The sequence below is a fragment of the Vespa crabro genome, chromosome 7 (assembly GCF_910589235.1).
Source record: "Vespa crabro chromosome 7, iyVesCrab1.2, whole genome shotgun sequence".
NCBI classification, from domain to species: Eukaryota; Metazoa; Arthropoda; class Insecta; order Hymenoptera; family Vespidae; genus Vespa; species Vespa crabro.
The window spans coordinates 4,710,216-4,731,090 of NC_060961.1; the positions used below are offsets into that span (position 1 = coordinate 4,710,216).

At 28.5% G+C, this 20,875-nt stretch overlaps 2 protein-coding genes across 6 annotated transcripts; both read right to left on the reverse strand.

Moving 5' to 3' along the window:
* Nucleotides 1-93: 93 nt before the first annotated feature.
* Nucleotides 94-12,650, reverse strand: LOC124425764. 2 transcript variants are annotated; one of them, XM_046966591.1, is made up of 13 exons: nt 11,958-12,650; nt 10,010-10,610; nt 8,994-9,293; nt 7,906-8,211; nt 7,667-7,824; nt 7,416-7,587; nt 7,040-7,348; nt 6,752-6,900; nt 5,784-6,675; nt 5,557-5,703; nt 5,400-5,490; nt 5,208-5,277; nt 94-5,110 (listed from the first exon to the last, which is right to left on the reverse strand). In XM_046966591.1, exons 2-13 carry the CDS (start codon nt 10,593-10,595, stop codon nt 3,698-3,700), a joined length of 4,593 nt encoding a protein of 1,530 aa, XP_046822547.1. In that variant the 5' UTR covers nt 10,596-10,610; nt 11,958-12,650; the 3' UTR covers nt 94-3,697. The 2 variants fall into 2 exon arrangements, with proteins under 2 accessions (XP_046822547.1, XP_046822548.1); XM_046966592.1 differs by lacking the exon at nt 11,958-12,650 and adding an exon at nt 10,992-11,015.
* A 99-nt stretch (nt 12,651-12,749) lies between these two features.
* Nucleotides 12,750-20,723, reverse strand: LOC124425765 (membrane-associated guanylate kinase, WW and PDZ domain-containing protein 1-like). Of its 4 annotated transcripts, XM_046966597.1 has the most exons (12): nt 20,418-20,723; nt 19,513-19,593; nt 19,199-19,424; nt 18,711-19,114; nt 18,432-18,620; nt 17,790-18,353; nt 17,210-17,711; nt 16,982-17,117; nt 16,344-16,901; nt 16,083-16,253; nt 15,881-16,015; nt 12,750-14,895 (listed from the first exon to the last, which is right to left on the reverse strand). In XM_046966597.1, exons 2-12 carry the CDS (start codon nt 19,559-19,561, stop codon nt 14,731-14,733), a joined length of 3,099 nt encoding a protein of 1,032 aa, XP_046822553.1. In that variant the 5' UTR covers nt 19,562-19,593; nt 20,418-20,723; the 3' UTR covers nt 12,750-14,730. The 4 variants fall into 4 exon arrangements, with proteins under 4 accessions (XP_046822553.1, XP_046822550.1, XP_046822552.1 ...); XM_046966594.1 differs by having other exon boundaries at nt 17,210-18,353; XM_046966596.1 differs by having other exon boundaries at nt 16,344-16,898; nt 17,210-18,353; nt 20,418-20,722.
* Between the last annotated feature and the right edge of the window lie 152 nt (nt 20,724-20,875).

Sequence of the window (20,875 nt, forward strand, 5' to 3'; positions counted from 1 at the left end):
AAATTTTGCTTGTTTCTAAATTATACAAATATATACACGCAAATTGTTACTTTATTAGGTAATCAATATGTAGTCAAAAACAAAAACGTAATGTTCAAATATAATAGTTAATATATTTCAGCATAATCATTATAAAGTAACTGTTTTCGAAGCACATATTGACAGCATTCTTCAAAGATAAGTTACAAGATTTCTTGTAAATATTTAAAACGATTCCTGTACGAGTATTGAAAATAAAATAACTTTGGAATATACACACTAAAAGAACATAAAATGGCAAGTTTTTACGGCATGGCATACAGACAATGGCATAATTGTTATTTCGTAGTAAGTTAAACTAAACGTAACCACAATCTATGTAATAAGAAATAAATAATAAAACCAAAAAAGTAGTAAAAATATATTTTACAGTACTCTGTACAAGACCTCACTAGAATTAGTATCATGTTATCTTAATATAAAAAGATATAACATTAATTTTGAGATGATAAATTCACAAAATTTAGAATACTTTATAAAAGAAATGGCAAATAGTTCATATATATATATATATATATCTGGCGAATTAACTCAACAATCCAACGCACTATATTTCGACTCCTATATACAGGGAGCTCAACATTATTTATATATCCTGTTATTCTCTGTTGATATAAATTTACTTAGATGTATAAAAGATATATAATATTTACATAAACTGATTCTTTTACAAGTGATTGCACAAAGATTTAATTATCGTAATATAAACATTAGAAAATGTGTCATATACATAGAAATCATAAAGTATTATGAATGAAGTCACAAAAGTACTTAATTTTGACATAATCAGTTTGTTACTCATAATACTGAGCCCCCATAAGAAAGTGAAGGTAAACAAACATTAAACATCTTAAAGAACTATTCAGTATTTAACTAAATTATAGAGATTGTATTATTACATACAAAAATAAAACATGAAAATAGGCGTTGTATACGTGCCTGATTTGTTAAAGACAAATTAATAAAAATATAAACATTGACACAAATATATCTTATAAAACTGGGTAGCACGTCAGTAATTCTATATTTTGTTTAATTCCAATTTTTGTCAATTTAGCCTAGTATATTTTTACTGTGCAATAAAGTACTTTTTTCTTCTTTATAAATATGTAACAAAAATAGATAATAATAGATATTTATATGTACAGAGGGGATATGTGAAATCTATTAATAGATAAGCTTGATTACGTTCTTAAATTAATCTATAAGCCCATACAGCAAAAAATACTTATTTAATTTAATATCAGCATAAACTGCAATAGTATGCATTTACCTTCATTTAAATAGCTCATTATGTCATTTCTTGTCGATTTATTTTTCCTTAAAAAGATTATTGATAAATCTTTGTAAAGAAATAAATTGGAAAATTGGACGTACAAGTTGCTTATTAAAATTTTGTAAAGTTATCACGCGAACTAGGTACATTTTTAATATTCTGTATACACATTTTATATATAAAACCGTTACGTAATATTATAATATAAAATTAATTAATTGCATTTGTAATACATAAATATCATTTATCAATGTTTAATTATACTGTACATTATTTTTATATTAATCATAAGATAATAAACCATTCGATGTTTAGAGAAGTATACAAATCATTATCGAGTGTCATATGTTTTTTATGCTTTCTCTCATTTATAGCTTATGTCCAATGCTGTAATTTTCAAATTTTTGATTACCCCCATTTTAGTATTCTTTAATTATTTAGAAATACCCATTCTCTTATTTAAAGATCGGGCATCATATACTATATACTTAACATGATTAAAAACTAAGTAGCATTTGCATAATACACATAATGCATTGCATATTCGCGGTTCGTCTTAATAATAACAACATACGAGTATACATAAGCTCGTTTTATGTCAAAATTACATAGATGTTAATTCATCTATGTAATTGAGTAGATCGTATTTCACAAGTACAAACAATATATTTCTCAAGTTCAAATATATCTAACAATCACAACAATTCTTTTGTAAAATATTAGACTGTTTGAACTTGTAAAATTACTCAACTCTAAAAAATCCAGGCCTTTTTTATTTCAGCTTCATTTTGTGCTAATTATATTTTATAACGTGTCAATTAGGAATAAAGTTATATTTAATATTTGTAGTAATTAATGAATATAAGAAATGAATATTTGTGCAAAGGGAAGTAATATTTAATAAAATAATATAAATTCTGAAAGTATTTATATAATAATAATTCTGCAAAATTGTTAATTTTATATATATTGCATAAAGCAAAATGTATATAGAGAATTCTAATTTTTCTTAAAATGCAATAATATATACAATGACATAAAAAAAGGCCTGGTTGTAAAAACTCGCGTACTCTGTCAATGACTAGCTTAAACTATGCATACATATATTCTTGCTCGTTTTTTTATGACTGTTTTAATGGCATTGCATTATTCAAAACTTTGTTAGAACAGTATTCTTATCACTTGCTATATAATTTATAAAATCTCTACTAAATGTTCTTTTTATGATTAACAGTGTATAATTGATTCTTTTTTTTATTCTGAATTAGTTCTAATTTATATAAGATATTTATTTATTTTCTTTTTCGTTAACTTTGCAAACTGCTATTAATAATAATAAAATACTATAGAAAAACAATAAAAATAATATTTACAATTGAACAATTTGCATATGCAAATAGCATGTAATACAAGTTTTAATTTGTTTGATGGACAATAATATGAACAAAAAATTGTTAAATTTTACTCAAGTAAAATCTCTATATATGATTGCACTGTTGAGGGATAAGTAAACATATTTTATATTATTATTTGCCTCAGTATTTGTTGAAATATAGTTTCAAGAAGAATATTAGTATGCACATTGCTATCCATAAGAAGGATAATATAAATCTGTGATTAATTATGTCCAGTTAATTTCATGTAACATCAAAATAAATTTGTTGTTAAAATTTATAGTCTTTTAAAATATACTAATTAATATTAATAATATGATGAAGAATTTGTTGCGAAATTTGTAAAGACAAAACAATCATCTCTCGAGAATCACACTTATCATAATGTATCGATGTTTAAATAACAATTTGATTATTTTGACAACAATAAGCTGTCTATCGATAGATATATGCCACATAATTTACTTAATTTATTCTTATTACTATAATATTATAAAGGACCCTTTCATCACAAAATATATGATACAAACGTAATACATTTTGTACATACTTTCACAAGTGAGGGCACTTAGTATTTAATATATCCATGAATCACTCATATCGCGTCATTTACAATATCACGATATAACATTATCCTCAACTTCATATTTGATGCAAATTTAAAAGATGCTTCCTTAAGTGCCAACCTTGATTATAGTTTGCAGAACACTTGAATAGATGCACAAAATAATGTAAAAAAAAAAGCTCATGCCAATACATCATTATGTACATCTATATTTTACAGGATATAATGTCCAAGGCCCTCATTAAAATGATTACATTTTTTAAATCATAGATAAACTATGTTCAACTGCATTCTTTAAGCACCTACGGACACATCGTTTTATTGCACCACATGATTCATTATGTTTTATCTTCTTCACATAAAGGAAGTCTTATTAACATAAAGTATAAATTCTATAACCATCAAAAGTTAATTTACTTCTTCTCATTGCATTGTACTTGGCACAACTGTCACTTTACAATATTGTTCGTCTGATGACTGACCAATAGTTTGTGGCAGTGGCTTATCAAATCTATCATGTTGTGTATAAGATGACGATGTTGTAGATGGTATTTGTTGATCTAATTTTGGATTTTCTGCAATGGTTACATATCCAGAGCTTTTATTAGTAACAGGCACCATTTTATCAGTATCCAATCCTATGCTTGGTTTCAGATTTCCACCTGACTGCCAATATAAAGGAGATGATGTTGGAGAATCATCACTTTCACCTTCATGTATTTCTGAATTGGAAGTTTCTGTTTTTTCTCTTTGCTGTTGTAGCATGTGAAAAACAGATGTTGCAAGAACATATGGTTTTGATGTTCCATCTGTGGTACTATGTGGAACACATGATTTTTGTGAGGAATCCAATGAACTAGTTACAGCACTTGACTTTTTTGTTATTTCAGGTATTGATGACACGGTAACATATGGCTTTGATGATGAATCAATCAAAGTTTGTGTTAACGTGGTTGGACTTATAAAAGAAGAAACGAACGGTTTATTACAAGAATCTGTTAAAGATGTTGAAGCAAAAGGAGTAGATACCATACTTCTCTTAGAATCTGTATTGGTTAAATTAAATGGTTTTTTCAATGTATCTATTATACCTGTTTGTACATATGGTTTAGAAGTTTTATCTGAAACGGAAAGTGGCGTTATAGTTTCGGATTTTAATTTATTTCGTTCTGTAAATGTTATATCGTCAAGGTCATGGAATGAATCTGTAACTTTCTTATCTTTTCCTTTCTGTTCTAGAGATGCCAAAGTTATATATGGATTAACGAGTTTGTTCTCTGTTTTAATGCCAACAGTTTCAGTCATTTCTGCATTTTCTTCTGATTTAGATCTCATAGGTTTAGGAATTCCATCAATTATACTGTAACAGCCAGCATTGAAAGGTTCCTTGGGAACCAAGCTTGGATTACTTGATAATTCTTCAGATGAAGGCATACTAATATATCCTGTTGATGACCATGTATGTTGAGAAGTAGTGTAACCTGTACTATCAGTTAAATTAGGAGTTGATCTTGCTAAAGATGATGTATCTCCTATTATTGGTTCTCCAGATTTTGCCACCTTTACATAAGAATCCCAACGAGCAGTTTCTGTTACTAGTACAGGTCTAGTGACACCAACATTTCTCTGGCGAAGACTAGATGATTCCCAAGCTGGTAAAGTTTCAAGCAATTTGTTAGGTGAGACTGGTATTGGATCTATTTCTGTTCCACTATCACTAGAAACTTGTGAATCTGATGTAAGAGAAGATGTAACAGACTCTTGTCCACTTGAACATCCGCTTGAATCAGCAGAAGATTGTCGTATATGTTGCTCTCCCCCTTTTTGAAGCAGTTTCTATAATAATAAAAAATCATTGTAAATTAATAAGAATTATTATAATAAAAAGAGAAGTTAATTATCAATATTATTATAAATTTAGAATATGCCTTACCATATTTGGTGCAAGTCCTGGTGGTAATTTGACTTCAACATCTTGCATAGCCTTACACTTCAGCCACATCCTGCAATGAAGAAATCGAAAAATACAGTATGTTATAAAAATGTAATCTACATCACATAAAAGAATACAGATAAACTACAAACAGAATAGTTAGGAAGACAACAAAAAAGAATTTCTATTTACCTCTTAGACGTATATGCAAGACAAAAAAGGAAAGCTACACCACTCAGACTACCAATCACCCATATAACTACCCATACTTTAAATGATGGTCCTGTAACACAAAGGAGAACATTGAACAATAGATGATACTGTAAAAATAATTAATTTGTATAATTACCATCACTGTAGCAGTTTCCTTCTCCAGGATCTGACCAAGGTCCTTTTAGATAAGTGTTATCTGGAGCTATATTAACAGCTCTTACACGAAATTGGTAAAGTCTTTCTCTACCTACAGTTTTACAATCAGGAATTGGCAACTGGGCGTCTGCAATGTGTATTACAATAATTTATATAATATGATATTTTGTTTTATTTATATAAGTATATTAAATATCACTCACTCACCAGTCTTTGTACTATTTTGAATTTCACCATCACTAGAAAATATTTCATAATAATCTAAATGACCAGCTGAATTCTGTGGTTTAGACCATATGACAATTACTTGACTCGAATTCATAAATCGTACATTTGGTACATGAATTTTTCCGGGTACGCCTATTTCTGTAACTTTATAAATTGTTGGAGATTTTACGCTACAAGACACAGTACAAGCAGCAACATTAACGCTATAATTTTTGTACGCTAAAAGCTCCTTTAATTCTATATGATTAGCTTCTTCAACTTTTTGTGCACGACCATTATAATAAACTTCATAATATCGAAGTACACCATTCATCGCATCAGGTGGTTTCCACGTTATAAACATTGTTGTATTTGTAACGTTAACGATTGTAACATCCTTTGGAGGTGTACTTGGTGCAGCTTCAAGAGTTGTATTGTATAAAGGATCACTATGTAAACCTTCTCCACTTTTTGTTAATACAGCCACAGCCAACATATATGTAGTATAAGGTTTTAAGTTATTTACTATGCCATGTATTGTATGAGGATCTGCTTTAATGGTAGTATTTAATTTAGAACCTTTACAATTGAGATTAAATGGAGACATTATTGGACAATAATAAATATTAAATCCTTCTACAATGCCAATACGGTCGGAACAATCCAATTTCCATCCAACTTCGATAAAATCAGAGCCAATACGATTTATCCACACAGATTTCATTTTACCTACAACTTTATTATGAATTACTGTACATGATGCCCAAACCATTCCACTACTTCCTTTTTTTGTATTTGCCGAAATTGCAAACTGATACACCTTTTTTGCATCAGGTACAGTCATATTATAAATTGTAGTATTCTTTGATACATGGACCCAATCCAAATAACCCTATAATAGAATATATGTCATTAAAATATTAAATAAAATATTCTTTTGTTACATATTTATAACAAATCGTACATACAGTGCATTGATAAGGTCGATCGCGCTCATTATCACACCAAAATATAGTGTAATTTGTAATTTCTGTATTCATACTAGGTGGTTTCCATGATAATTCATATAAACCTCCGTCGAATGCGATTTTAGTAAATGCTACTGGTTCACGTGGAACTGAAATAAATCCAATATTAATATTTTTGTATTGAGTTCTATTATGTATATACACACACATATACACACACACACATACACATGCATACATACATACATACATACATACATACATATATATATATTCTTATATTCTTACTTTCAAATTTGCTTGGTACAAATATTTTAGATCTCTCTTTACTCATACCAATTATATTTGCTGCAACAATTTCAAAGCGATAACTATTGAAACTTATCCCTTTGAATTTTGCATATGTTCTGGTTGTCTCATTTGGTATAAGAGCTAATTTTCGTCCACTTTCTTCTACATAATCAATTTGATATTTAAAATTATCACCATTTTCCAAATATTGAGGTATAGCTTGCCAATATAAATATATATCTCTGTTAATATTATTCTCTGCTATTTCAAAACTTCCAATATCAGTACGTGGTGGTAATGCAGGCACTGAAAATATCATATATATGTATAATTAGAATATGCATTCTAAACTAATAGTTAAATATTATCTTACATCTTGCTGGTGTTCTAAACGTAATATCACTGAATTTACTCCATTTATCCTCTCCTACTGCTAGTGCACTTTTCATAAAAACACGGACATCATAACCAGTATTAGCATATTTCAATCCAGTAAGATTGTAATATCTTTTGGGCATGTGTATTTCATTTGTAATATTGATTATCTAAAGACACCACAATTACAATGAATATATAATAGTAATTGTACATAATATTTTATTTATTTATAAAGTGCAGACATACCTGCCAAGACTTTTGATGATCCCATTGATTTTGATAGGTGATTCTGTGATGTAAACCAGGAGGAAAATTTTGCATTGGAAATGGCACACTCCAATGCAAGATTGCACTATCTGATGTTTTATTAATTACTGATAAATTTGCTGGTTTTGCTGGTATAACTGTAAAATATAAATAAGCAGGTGATAGAAACCTTAAACCATTATTAAAAATGACTATAAAAATAATTTATAGCTACAAACCATGAGCAAAATGATGAAATTTATATGATACACTTATATTTCCCAGTACATTTTCTATATTTAATATAAATGTGTAATACTCATATGGTTGTCTGTATATTGGATTTGTAGATGCATCCCATAAACAAGTATTTGGTTTATTTTGTTTCGGACAAGGATATAACTTCCGGCCTCCTGCTCTTCCAGGTAACTTAAATACTAAGGTAAATCTTGTAGTAACATAATTTTGCACTGGATCCCAAGAGCAAATCATATTTTCCCAATTGTAAGATATACAACTGAAGTTTTGCGGTTCTTGGGGTTTAACTATCAAGTAAAATATATAATATTTATTTATTAAAATATATAATAAATATAAATATAAACATAAAATGTATAAAATGTATTACTGTAAAAAAATTTTATTAAATTTAAAAAAAAATAAAATAATGTTATTTATATGATTGAAATTATATTGTTACTAATAAAGTAAATAATGATATGCTACATAGCAATGAATTGAATTTTACATAACGATTTTAATTTCTATATTGTTTTTTTATTTCTTATCTTATATTTTTTTTGTAGTAAAAAATTTTTATTATTATAAGTTAAATATTAAAACAAATATTTCTAAGTAAAATTTATGTATATAATAATGTTTGGATTCTTAGATACATTTAATTTTTTATATACTGTTGATATCTTAAAGGATGCATAAGCAAAGTTTCCAAGATATACTCATGTCAAGTGTCAACTTCATGAAGCTAATAAGTGGGGGAATTCAATACTCAGTCTTGTTTCTATCTATCTTTTGACCCAGGCTGATAAGCCTATATGAATGACGCATTTTCGTAGGAAACTCATATTGCAGTTTATTTTATATGCTAAATAAATTTCCTATTAAAATTTTAATTATAAAGTTTATTTTATAACTAAATAAATTTCCTATTAAAATTTTAAACCATAACGCAAAGTTCATATATTAAAGTATTAGTTTAAAGTAAATAAAAAACTCATTTAAAAACTTCTAACTGCCATGCAAATTCTATAGTATATGAAAAGATAGTTGGACTAATAAAAATAATAATAATAAAAGTAATACTTACAACCAATAACAACTTTATTCAAACAAACTGCTTCATCTTGTTTATCATGATCATTAAATAATCTCAATTTACAATAATACATATCTTCTGCAGGTGGTGGTTTTTCTACATACATTGATATTGTAGTTTCATTGATAAAAGTAATATATTCTGGTTCCATTTCTTTCATATTGCGAAAGAATACTAGATCAGAAGAATTTTTTCCAGGAAATGCAGTGTCTATATATGTCTTATTTAATATACAAAGAATTTTCAAAGATTGACCATATTCAAGAACAATGTCACCTTGTGGCCAAGTCCCTAAAAAGTAACAAAATTATATAAAATTATTTAATCTTATCCTAGAAAATTCATAAATATAAAATAAAGTAAAATAATTTATTGTATGATGCTTTAAATTGTATGATGCTAATATTGAAAAAACATATCTTTTATATATGATCATTAAAAACATAGTTTTTTTGAAAATAAAAATATTTTTTTTATATGCAATAATCATATTTAAATGTTAAACGTTAAATTTTATTTAAAAATTTGCTATTAATATAGAAATTGTAATAAATATAATCTCAACAAAATCATGTTTATAATTAATATATTTATTTGAATTTAACATTATGCATTTTAACCTCAACATGAAACTATATTTTCCCTGCATCAAATATAGATATATCCATTTGGCTCAACTTTGGAATTCCAAAAGAAAAGATAAGAAGTAGGTTTTATTTATAATTCTAGTAGACTAAGAAGATACAGAGTAACAGTATAAACTTAGGTGTAATGTTTTTAACAACCTGTAATTTTATCAATAATTTAATTAACAATTTATAGTTAATAATTTAATGTGTACATATATAAATTATATGTTTACGTTATTTAACTTCTACTATTCTTTTAATAATAATAATCTATCTATTAGAAATATACATATAATTTTTTGTTATACTTTATCTATTGGATGTGATATAATATGAAGTAAAATAATAAAAAATATTATCAAAATATATGGAACTTACATCCAGGAGTTTTTAAACCAACTGCGCACTGACTGGGATCTGCATTACAGATATTTGTACATAACATGCCAATAATAATTATAAAAATTGTCCTCCAAGTATGGCTCTTCCATTTAATATCTGTTGATTGTGCAACTGATAAACCTAAACTATAATCAGAATAATCTCTTGTTACAGAAGATCTATTTAACAAGTTAAAATAGCTGCACGTGCACAAACAATTCTTCGTTAAATCACAACAATCACTTTGCCTTATTTCACATTTACACGTAAAACATGTAACTTCCTTTTCTAATGAACACTGACAAATGGAGCACATTTTAACATCACATTTGTTATATATTGGACAATCATTTGCTTCATTTTTTAAATGTGCTTTATCTTTATGATATAATAAATGATTTCTGTCTGTACAACCATGATTTGTTGGATCTATGTAGTCTCCACAAATTTTATAAGACTCAGACATGCTATGTGCACCTGTACACCAACATTTATCATGCTTCGATCTAGTCTCTGATTTTAATAACGAAACTCGATTCATTTCTCGAGGGTGTCTTCCAAAACATGCTGTATTTGAAGACATATTGAGCTCCCATCACTGAAAAATAAATAAATTATCTCAGAATAATCTTATGAATTAAACTCTTTAACTATTAACTTTAAAAAATAATAAAAATTTATATGAACTTGTAATAAATAATACAAGTTGTTTAAGAAGTTTCAAAAAAAAGTCACACTATTATTAGATAATATGAAGTAATAAAACTTATGAATCGAGAAAGATGTATACCGCACGAAAGCTTTAATGCAACTACAGTATGATAGGATAAGAGATCAAGTAAAGAATCAAATCAGATTGAAAAAGGATTCATAATCTATCTACAAAACAACGATTCATTCATTTTATTTACTGGAATCATTAAAAAAGTATAAAAAATCAAAAAATCAAAATATTCTATCTGATTGTAAAAGAACTTACACAGTAATTTCCATATCAACAAATTCATATCATTATATTTGATATATAACAAATTCATATCATTATATCAGATATTATATCAGATATTATGACTCAAATATGATACAAATTGTTCTACACATGAGTTAAAAATAAATTTGATCAATATTATAAAATTTATTACTATAAACATACATCCTGTGATCGAAATTCGCTAACATAAACGTTGCATATTATTGAAGGAATAAGAATCTCAAATATCACTTGCATTAAATTTTACATTATGAAAACAGAAATGAAGAGAAAATCGAAAGTTTTGCATGTCTTGTCTATTATTCCAAAATTACAAAGGATTTTGATTTATAATTCAAATAAATCTTTATTAAAGGCAATTTGTACGCCTACAATGCATGTTTTATCAAATCTTCATACGTATGTATGAATTAGTAACTAGTTGTGTATCTAGATATGTATTACACACTCGTGCATATGTGCAATAAGTAGCGTAATATTACGCGTGCTTGCGCGAACGTTAATTGGTTAAAAAAATAGATTGTCGAAGATGACGATAATATTATAAACACGGGGACATACGTTGTACATTACAGAAAAAGAACACAACGTGAGATCAACAATGCGTACGTTCACTAAGTACGCACATATGTACGAGCATGTATGTACATAGATACATACAAACACATATAGGAACATTGAGCCTCATGGCAATCGAAAAATATGCGTTCGTCAATGGTCTCTTACTAACAAAAGAAAAATCTATTATACTATTGTATCTTTGAAACGCAACATGTAGCATTGCGAAAATAGAACTTAGAAATAAGGAAAACTATCAATAAGGAAGGGAAGAAGTGAAGGTATAGGGACTAGAAGGTGTGTGAAGCAACGAAGAGGGGGGGGGGAGGAAGAAACATTACGATCATGGGAAAGTCCAAGAAATCATAGAAGTAAGAACGAGAGAGAGTAGCTCACCCTCGACTTGACGCCGTCGAATTTCTGTCTATCTCTCATTGCACTTCCATGAAATCTAAATAATCCACCTTCATGCCACACTCCACTTTACTATGTATACTTCTTGAAAGACACACACACACACACACGCGCACAAATATACACGCGCACCACCAGCAAGAGAAACGAAATGAGCAAACCCGTTTTACCCGCTGGGTATTAATGCTTTCCTCGACGTACCGTAAACGCGTTACCTCAATGTATTATTATTTTTCTTCTAAAAACACAGACTCCATCGAACGTGGTTATCACGAGTTGTAATTTCCACGCACGTCGCAGCCGCATAAATCGGCCGTGTCACTTCATATTTGCGAAAAAATTCTGTTTACATTCCCCGAGAGGGGCCCAAGAATAAGTGTATATATATATGCGATATCACATTCTGGGTAAAAGTACGTGCGATCAATCGACAGTGTTACCAATCTGATAGCTAATAGAGGCATAGTTAGTAAGTCTTTTTAAAAAGGACCGAGTAAGATGAATACTTCCAATCGTCGTTTTCCTATCAATGAAAGATATAAATTTAATGAATTTGCCTTAATTGGATTTTATGATAATTCTTTTTTATGATGATATGCAAACATATCGCGTTCAGGAATTGCAGTATGATTGACGTCATGATTGAATGTCAAACGCCATATTCTTAGAAACGAAGGCGCAGGCTTCGTTGTTGGAACTGATCAAGCGAAAGCGCCATTTTTTAAATTATGACGCCCAAACATCGTATCATAAATTATCAGGATAATGTACATCTATTTGTTATGAATTTTATTTTCTTTTTGATTTTATTCTTTTTATTACATAATTTTAAAAAGACAATGTGTCATGATATAAGATTTGACCTAAGAGCAAACGTAAGGTAACGTTACTTCACAATATTTAATGTATTATTTATTATATCAATATGTTTCAACAACAATATAATGATGACACAATATTTTCGTAGTAACAATATTAATTTTCTGTGTTCATTTTTGCGCATTATAGATAACGATTATTGATATTTTTAAAATACATTCATAGAATACAAAAGTATATTTGTTTAATAAATACATGAGACAAGCATATATATAATCATCTTATGGTAGAGAGAGATCTTATAAATTTCGAGCATCAGAATGAATAACTGCCAGTTTCATTATTAATCTATAACGGAAATGTATGAAATATAATTTTTACATCACAATAAAATGTAAACCCATTCCAAGTATAGACTAAAATGTCTTATAATCATTTTACTCAAAGAGATATGTGTATACTATAAGGCTAAAAAATATTTTTATTATAATCATATTACTAAAAGGCATAAAAGTTTCAAAATATATAAGCAATATTTTGGCAAGAGTTAATGTAAACAAATAGATAGCTAAATTGTTTCAGTAAAGAATTGAAAAGATTTATCATATTTTAATTAACATACTGTTATTTTAGATATTAAGTCAACAATAGTCAACATGATCATTTAGTCTTTAAAAATGCATAGATATATTTACAGTTATATCATATATAGATACATATATGATATCCTACATAATATACAAATATGTATATGTATTTATATATATATAATTATAAAAAATAAACGATGGTTATGAAGTGAGTAAATGTGATCCATTCAATAGGGACTGCTGCTTCTTATCATTTATATGATATGCGGCAGAGATTACTTATTCGAACATATAATGAATTATGGTGATTTTCCACATACGTGTCTGGATGCATACATGTTGTTTCTTACATCAATGCTGAGATCTAAAAATACAATCTAATATGTTATTCTTACTTTATCAATAACTCGGGCCAAACAAGTTTCTTTATCTCTCGCTAAATCGATAGTAAAAAAATATATATTTTGTAGTTTTAAACATTCACTCTTTGAATTATCGCAAAACGATAGGAAGAAACCGGTGTAAAAAAGTTTTTAATCAATCTCATCTCTCATTCAGAAACTTTCTATTTTTTAATCTAAAGCTCTTTAAATAATGTAATTAATAAACGATTGATATCAATACTCTAAACTGCATGTCAAAAGAAAATGATTGATAAGAGCATTTGCTTCTTTGGTTGTACGAACACTTAAATATTAATGGACATACATATACACCTCAGATACGTCGTAATAAATACTTAAGGAAATAGTACTCCCACTCATCTTTTAAATGTTATTAAGACATGAGATGGTCGTAAAGATAGCTAAATAATAGTAGAAAATACTAAAAGATCTTTATGTTCATTTGAAGAGTTCTTTATCAAGGCCACACTTATGTTGGTGTCTTGATAAATTCTAATTAAAAAACAACAAGATTTATAGAAAAACATCCACAAAGGGAAACTTTAAATATTATCTTTACAGTCTAATTTCTCTTAAATAAGATTTGTCAATGAGAAAATTATTTTTTTATAGAACAAAGTTAGAATATTTTACATTAATTTCAAATTATTCTTCACATAAAATACTACCTATTGGCAAAAACTAATATTGGTAAATGTAAATTTGAGACCACATTTTATAACTTTTGTCATTTTTACTGTAGCATATATCACTTTATCTTAACTGTGTGATTAAAGGTTTTCAAAAAGTATGCAATTGTAGTAAAAATATGTATAGTAATTATCGACTATGATTTTTAAGTCTGAATTTTCTTTTATAAATTTCTCAGTGTTATTGTTATTAAATATTTACTTATTGTATAAACATTTAAAGTATCAATTACATTTATACCAAGAATGCTTACTATAGATATCTCTTTTTAGATGAACAGCAGTTCAATAAAATGGAAAATCGAACTTTCGGATGTTTTTTAGGGTGCACACCCATCTCGTCTAATTTCAATAAATGCCTTTGTGGGGTGCCCTCACCAATTGGTCGAATACTTATTTGGTCGAGTGTGAGATTACTCTACAATGAATTTTAATAAAAATTTATAATCATTTTGAAGGCCCAAGCATTCACTTAGTAATTGTTATTAAATACGGAACACGCGCAAGGCACAATACTTTCAAGCTATCACACGTGTTAGGATCAATTACGAAATTAAACAATCAAAATATAAAATTAGCACCAATTTAGTTAAGATGAGCAAATGTCATAGTATCTAAAAATTAGATTCCTTGCAAGCTAAAATAATAGCTGCAAGAAAAAGCCACACTAGCTATCATTTTGATACGACTTTACAAATACGAATAATAAAAATACCTTCCTGTTTACATTCATAATTATAATGAATGTAATTAAAAAATAACTAATATATAAATTTTCAATATAAGTTAATTAATTATTGAAATTCCCATAATAATTTACCCACTTAAATGGATATAAAATAGATCAAAATTTTGGTGTAGATATATAAAACACGTTATAAAGAGCGCATATAAATGTGAAACAATTTTACACTGATCATATATGTTAATATCTAACAATATTATCCAATGTAAACATAGATAATAAGTTGACACAAAAGATTCTTTTTTCCTTCTCGTTGACAATTGCATACAATACCAATCATTCAGATTCATTATTATAAAACATTATACATTATGACACATTTTGTTTATCTTTTCTGTTTTGGTTCTTTTTTCCTTTTTTCTTTATAAAAGTAAAACCAAATACCTGGTTTACATTTTATTTACGCAGTGTCAGAAGACATGTTTCTTTTTTTTTGGAATTACTCTTCATTTCTTATATTGTCTGTCGCCTTATCTACTTAACACATTACCTAATGTTACACCCTGAAGCTTGATTCCAAGTCATCAGAAGTTATACAAAGGCAAAGTTAGCATTAGCATCATCATAAAAGATGTTTCGTTAATTTATGATTAATATGTTATTATTGAAATGGTTAATCTCAAATATTCATATCGTAGAGATGTGGAGGAGCACCTACCACTGATGGCATTTGACAGCCACGTCGTACTAACAGGCGAACAGAAGGACCACCATTACGAATAATTTCAATCGCTTCCGTGTGTGTCATATTTTTAGTATTGATACCATTTATTTCGATTATTTGATCACCAACCTAATTATTGTGAAAAAATAATAAATTATAATCTTATTAATAAACTTCACATAAAACAAATACTTACCCTCAATCGATTATCGATAGATGCAGGTCCATTTTCAGCAATTTGCAACACAAATAGTGGCATATTCTGAAATTCGCGTCCACCACGTATACTAAATCCAAATCCTCGAGTTCCACGCGTTAATTCAACAGCATGATATTGACCTCCATCTCCTTCTCCTGTTGGTTCATCCTAAGTTATATGAAATAATTCATGATTATAAAAGATCTGTATAGATGAACATATTTATTATATAAAAAATGATATAATAACAATTAATACCTTTTGAGATAAAGATGTGCTGCTACAACAATCATCAAGAGGATAACCAATTGTTAAGGTCACAGAATATCCAGAATCTTTGATTAGATTCACGATATCTTTATGACATACATTTGTTATATCAACGTGATTAACAGCTAATATATGATCTCCAACATTTAATCGCCCACATCGTTCCGCCGGAGATCCTTCAATTATTCTACCAATCGTAGAGCCAGCTTTATTAACTGACGATATAATTACAAAACCAAATCCTTCATTTTCCATTCTAGTGACTGTCACATCATAAGGATATTGGAGATTCATTTGTCTACTATGTATTATTATATCATTTGAAGCTTGGAGATTATCTTGTAAATGTTCTTGAGTATTAATACGGCGACGTATTCCCAAAGTAACTCTGCCATTTTGAGCTGCAGCTATCATTAATTGCACTACATGATGGTGTGAAGAATTCATTACACTTTCTCCATCAACAGACATAATTAAATCGCCCGTATTCAGTCTGTTATCAAGATCTGCTGCACCACCAGGTACAATATGACCAACAGAAACCTGCTAACCATTACATACTATTAGCTCCAGTTTCCTTTTCACATTTATAATATTTGTAAATTATAATGTTTATTAGAACTAACCTGAGATCCCTCTTCTGTACCACCTACTATTCTAAATCCAAACCCTGTATCTTGTCTGACTAATGTCACAAGTGTCTCAATCCATTCTATATCAGGTACAATTGGGCAAACCAATTCATTACTATATTGTGGATACCTTTAATCAAGCAAAAGTAATCATGTAATTATATATATATATAAAAAATTAAATTTAAAAGTTTAAAAAATAAAATTAAAATGTTAATATACCGTGCTATAGAACTGGAATGTGGTTGTTCATGTTCAAAGCTGGTAGTTTCCTTTCGCTTATCCCAAATTTCACCAGTGTCAACATTTTGTTCTTGACCAATTGAATAAACATTATAATCTGTTTCATTATATTGGGAATGCGATTGAACAGCGTATAAATCTTTATAATAATCGGAATGTATACTTCCATTTTGTTTTAATATATTTTCATGATGAGAAATGTTAATAGAATATAAGTCATTATTTATATTCAGTTTATCATTTGTTACCCAATCATGTTTTGTAACATTTCTTACAGATTCATCATCCAAATTTGTCATGGTAGCAAAGCTGTCTGTTAAGTTCGTAATGTTTGCTTTATATGGATCAGTATAATACATGCTATGACTATATTCAGAATATTTATATCGAGTATCAAGTGGATTCAATTCATTTTCACTTTGTACTTCATTCCAGTTTGGTCTACTTGCTGCTGTAGGAGATTTAGGATGACTTCTTGTATCTATTAATGGTGTTTTTGGTCTGCTAGGTATTATTGTTTTAGATTGAGTACTATAAATATCTGCAGTAGGAGTCTTACTTCTGAAAAAATCTTGAGTGTTTTTTTCCTTCTTTTCTTTAGATTTTATTGTGGTCCTTTGAACGTGAACAAGAGCTTCTTCATTGCGTGGACAATCTTTTAATACTTGGACAACCTCTGAGTGACACATATTTCTTACATTGATATCGTTTATACTAACCAATATATCACCTTCCATCAAATTCTTACAACGTTGACGATCCAATATCTTCTTAACTTTTTGACCATGCGCAGAATCTGCTATAGTAAAACCAAATCCCATTGCTCCTTTTACTATAGCAATACTTAGAAATTCTGATTTGGAAGACACAGGAGAATCTTTACATTCATTAATTTCACTATTTTCTGATAAAAGAATATCTGTACTACTTGGTCTCTTAATTGTATTAATTTTGTCTGAAATGCAAAGGTCAGGCATAGAATTTACAGATGTTGTAGCAAGATTTTCACCATTCTGCAAGTTATGTACTGGCAAAAATGTAGAATCTAGAAAATTGAAACGTGAATTTGATTGTAAAGGAGGTCCCAAATCCATGTACATGCTTGGTTCTTCGGTTAAAACATCTAAAAAAAATTTGTTAACATAAAAAATGTAATAATTATTAACTCCTAAATTAATTATTAATCCTATCTTTAATTTACCTGGTGCATTAACTGCTATCGTAGTAACAACTTCAGTATTTGGATCATTCGGATCAAATGGTAATGGATAACCTCTGCATACTTCTAATGTAACAGTTTCACCACTCCCAATTGATTTAAATACATTTACCATTTCATTGTGAGTGAATCCCAAGACACATGTATTATTTACATATACCAATACATCACCTATAAAATAAAATTTGTTTTACTGCATAATTTTACTAAAATATAAAAGATGTAAAATATGTTTAAAATTAGTAAACTACAAAGTTATACCAGTTTGCAGCTTTCCATCTAACCATGCTGGACCATTTGGTACAACACTTTTTATTTGAAGAAATTCTTCCACAGTATCATCACCACCAACTATAGTAAAACCTAACCCTCTTGCACTTTTTATCAAAGTAGTTCTTATTCTTTGACCCTTTAATTTGTCTGGATTTCTTGTAAAATTTGGACTTTTTCTATCAATTAAATTCTGTTGTGCTCGTTTTGCTTGCAGAACCGGATTTTCATATTGTGTCCTACGATTTACATGGTCAATAAAATATGTCCCATAAAGAGTATCATCTATTTTTTCCCATCCATATGGTAATTCATCATCTAAACATTCTTCTAAAGATCTTTTTTGAAATTTTGACAATCTTGGATCCAGCCAATGAGATGTTCCTGTATTATGGCTGGAACGTATTAAAAAATATATACATTTTTTATATATTTCTCTATTTCTCAACTTAATTAGTCAGTAGTCTATATATACATACTCTATAAAATACACTTCTCCAGTATCTGTAAAAGCTTTTTCCCAATTTGGTGGCAAAGGTCCAAGTTGATCTTCAGTAGCTTGATTACGATTAATTCCACCTTGTTCTTGATCCAAGCTACCAGTACTTTGTTCAGATCCTGTATTATACATATATGTTGGTGGGATACGGAGATTCCTTTCATCATTACTACTAAGAGTTAATATTTCCTTGTCCATACTTTCTCCTTTAAAAATCAAAAAATATGATAAATTTTTTTATTTAATTTAATTAATAAAATGAAATAAACAATCATTTACAACTTATTTATTTACCATCATTTGGATTGTCAACGGATGCTGCATCATCTGTTTTTGTAGCCATTTTACAAGGCTATTTAATACCTCCTCAGAACCCTAAGGTGATACATTATATATTTAGTGATATAAAATTTATAAAATAATTCTTAAATATAAATATATATATATATATCTATCGCATAATTAATAAAGAACACACGAGAGTGATCAAGGAATATACAAAAATAGAACAGATCTTTCTTTCTTCTTAGGCCTGTCAAGCGCGTCAACGAAGACAACAATAGCCACTACAGTAATCTTCCGTCGTATGCATTACTCGAATCTTATCGTATTACAGATTCATCATGTTTATCACGACAACGTATATATATATATACGTATATAATTGTAATCTTAGCATATACACACCCTACTTCTCGAGGACAAATTTAAAAATGATGTAGTCGAATTAAATTTGTAGTGACGACTTCGTAAAAGCAATGCGCGATATTTGAGAAATGAAACTGTAAATGTTGACACAAACGTTCCTGATAAGAGAGAACATCGAGCGTCCTACATCTTCAGAAGACAGGTGTCTCTAGGAAAATTACATAAAGCAGAAAAGGAACGCGACATAGAGCGGACGTGAATGCATTCTTAGGAATGCATTCACCCAATACTCAGCGCAGCCCACATATCGCGCTTCATTGAATAGAACTTTCTATTCGTAAAGGAAACAACATAAGTATCTAATAGAAAAAGTATGTAAGTAAAAACGATAGATTTTACGGCATTACAGATTATAAGATCTGTAAAATTACGGAACTTATAAATTTTTAGAATAAAGACTAATTATATAGTTGTTCATGTAAGCCATAATAACGCTTATTATACATATATTCTTTGTAAAATGTTTTTTCTCTTGTCTTTATTAGACTCACGTTGCTTTTGCTGCCCGTACGTCCTTTCACGCGCAACCATCATGCTATCACCCCACGATGATTTCCCAGGCCGAGATGCGTCGGCACTGAATCACTCACATATCACGGAAATACTCATAGTTTCAAAAAGATATCGGTGAAATGAAACGCACTCATGCGATATACGATCACATGCGACACTATACGGCACTGCCATCAACTGCTATCGAATGCAACGAGGCATTTAACCGCGAACTAGTACATAGTGACTCTCAAATTTTTTTCTATTCAATTTGTTTCATTTATTTTGTCACTTCACTTATTTTATTCAGAAATAACTCATTGATATATTTATCATAATAATATGTTTTATATATATATATATATATATATATATATATATATATATATACAATTTTATAATAGGAATTACAACATGTAAAGTGTATTATCTAAATATAAGAATCATATAAGAAAAA

Bases quoted from the DNA above. Each gene is read 5' to 3' on its own strand.
- LOC124425765 (XM_046966594.1), bottom strand. From the start codon at position 19,561: ATGGCTACAAAAACAGATGATGCAGCATCCGTTGACAATCCAAATGAT. The intron at 18,621-18,710 runs GTATAACTTTGT...TTTATTTTATAG, and splicing joins AGATGGAAAGCTGCAAACTG to GTGATGTATTGGTATATGTA. The intron at 16,016-16,082 runs GTAAGTATTTGT...CACAATAATTAG, and splicing joins CTATCGATAATCGATTGAGG to GTTGGTGATCAAATAATCGA.
- LOC124425764 (XM_046966591.1), bottom strand. From the start codon at position 10,595: ATGTCTTCAAATACAGCATGTTTTGGAAGACACCCTCGAGAAATGAAT. The intron at 8,212-8,993 runs GTAAGTATTACT...TTTACTTGATAG, and splicing joins GAATAAAGTTGTTATTGGTT to TTAAACCCCAAGAACCGCAA. The intron at 6,676-6,751 runs GTATGTACGATT...ATTCTATTATAG, and splicing joins ATCGACCTTATCAATGCACT to GGTTATTTGGATTGGGTCCA.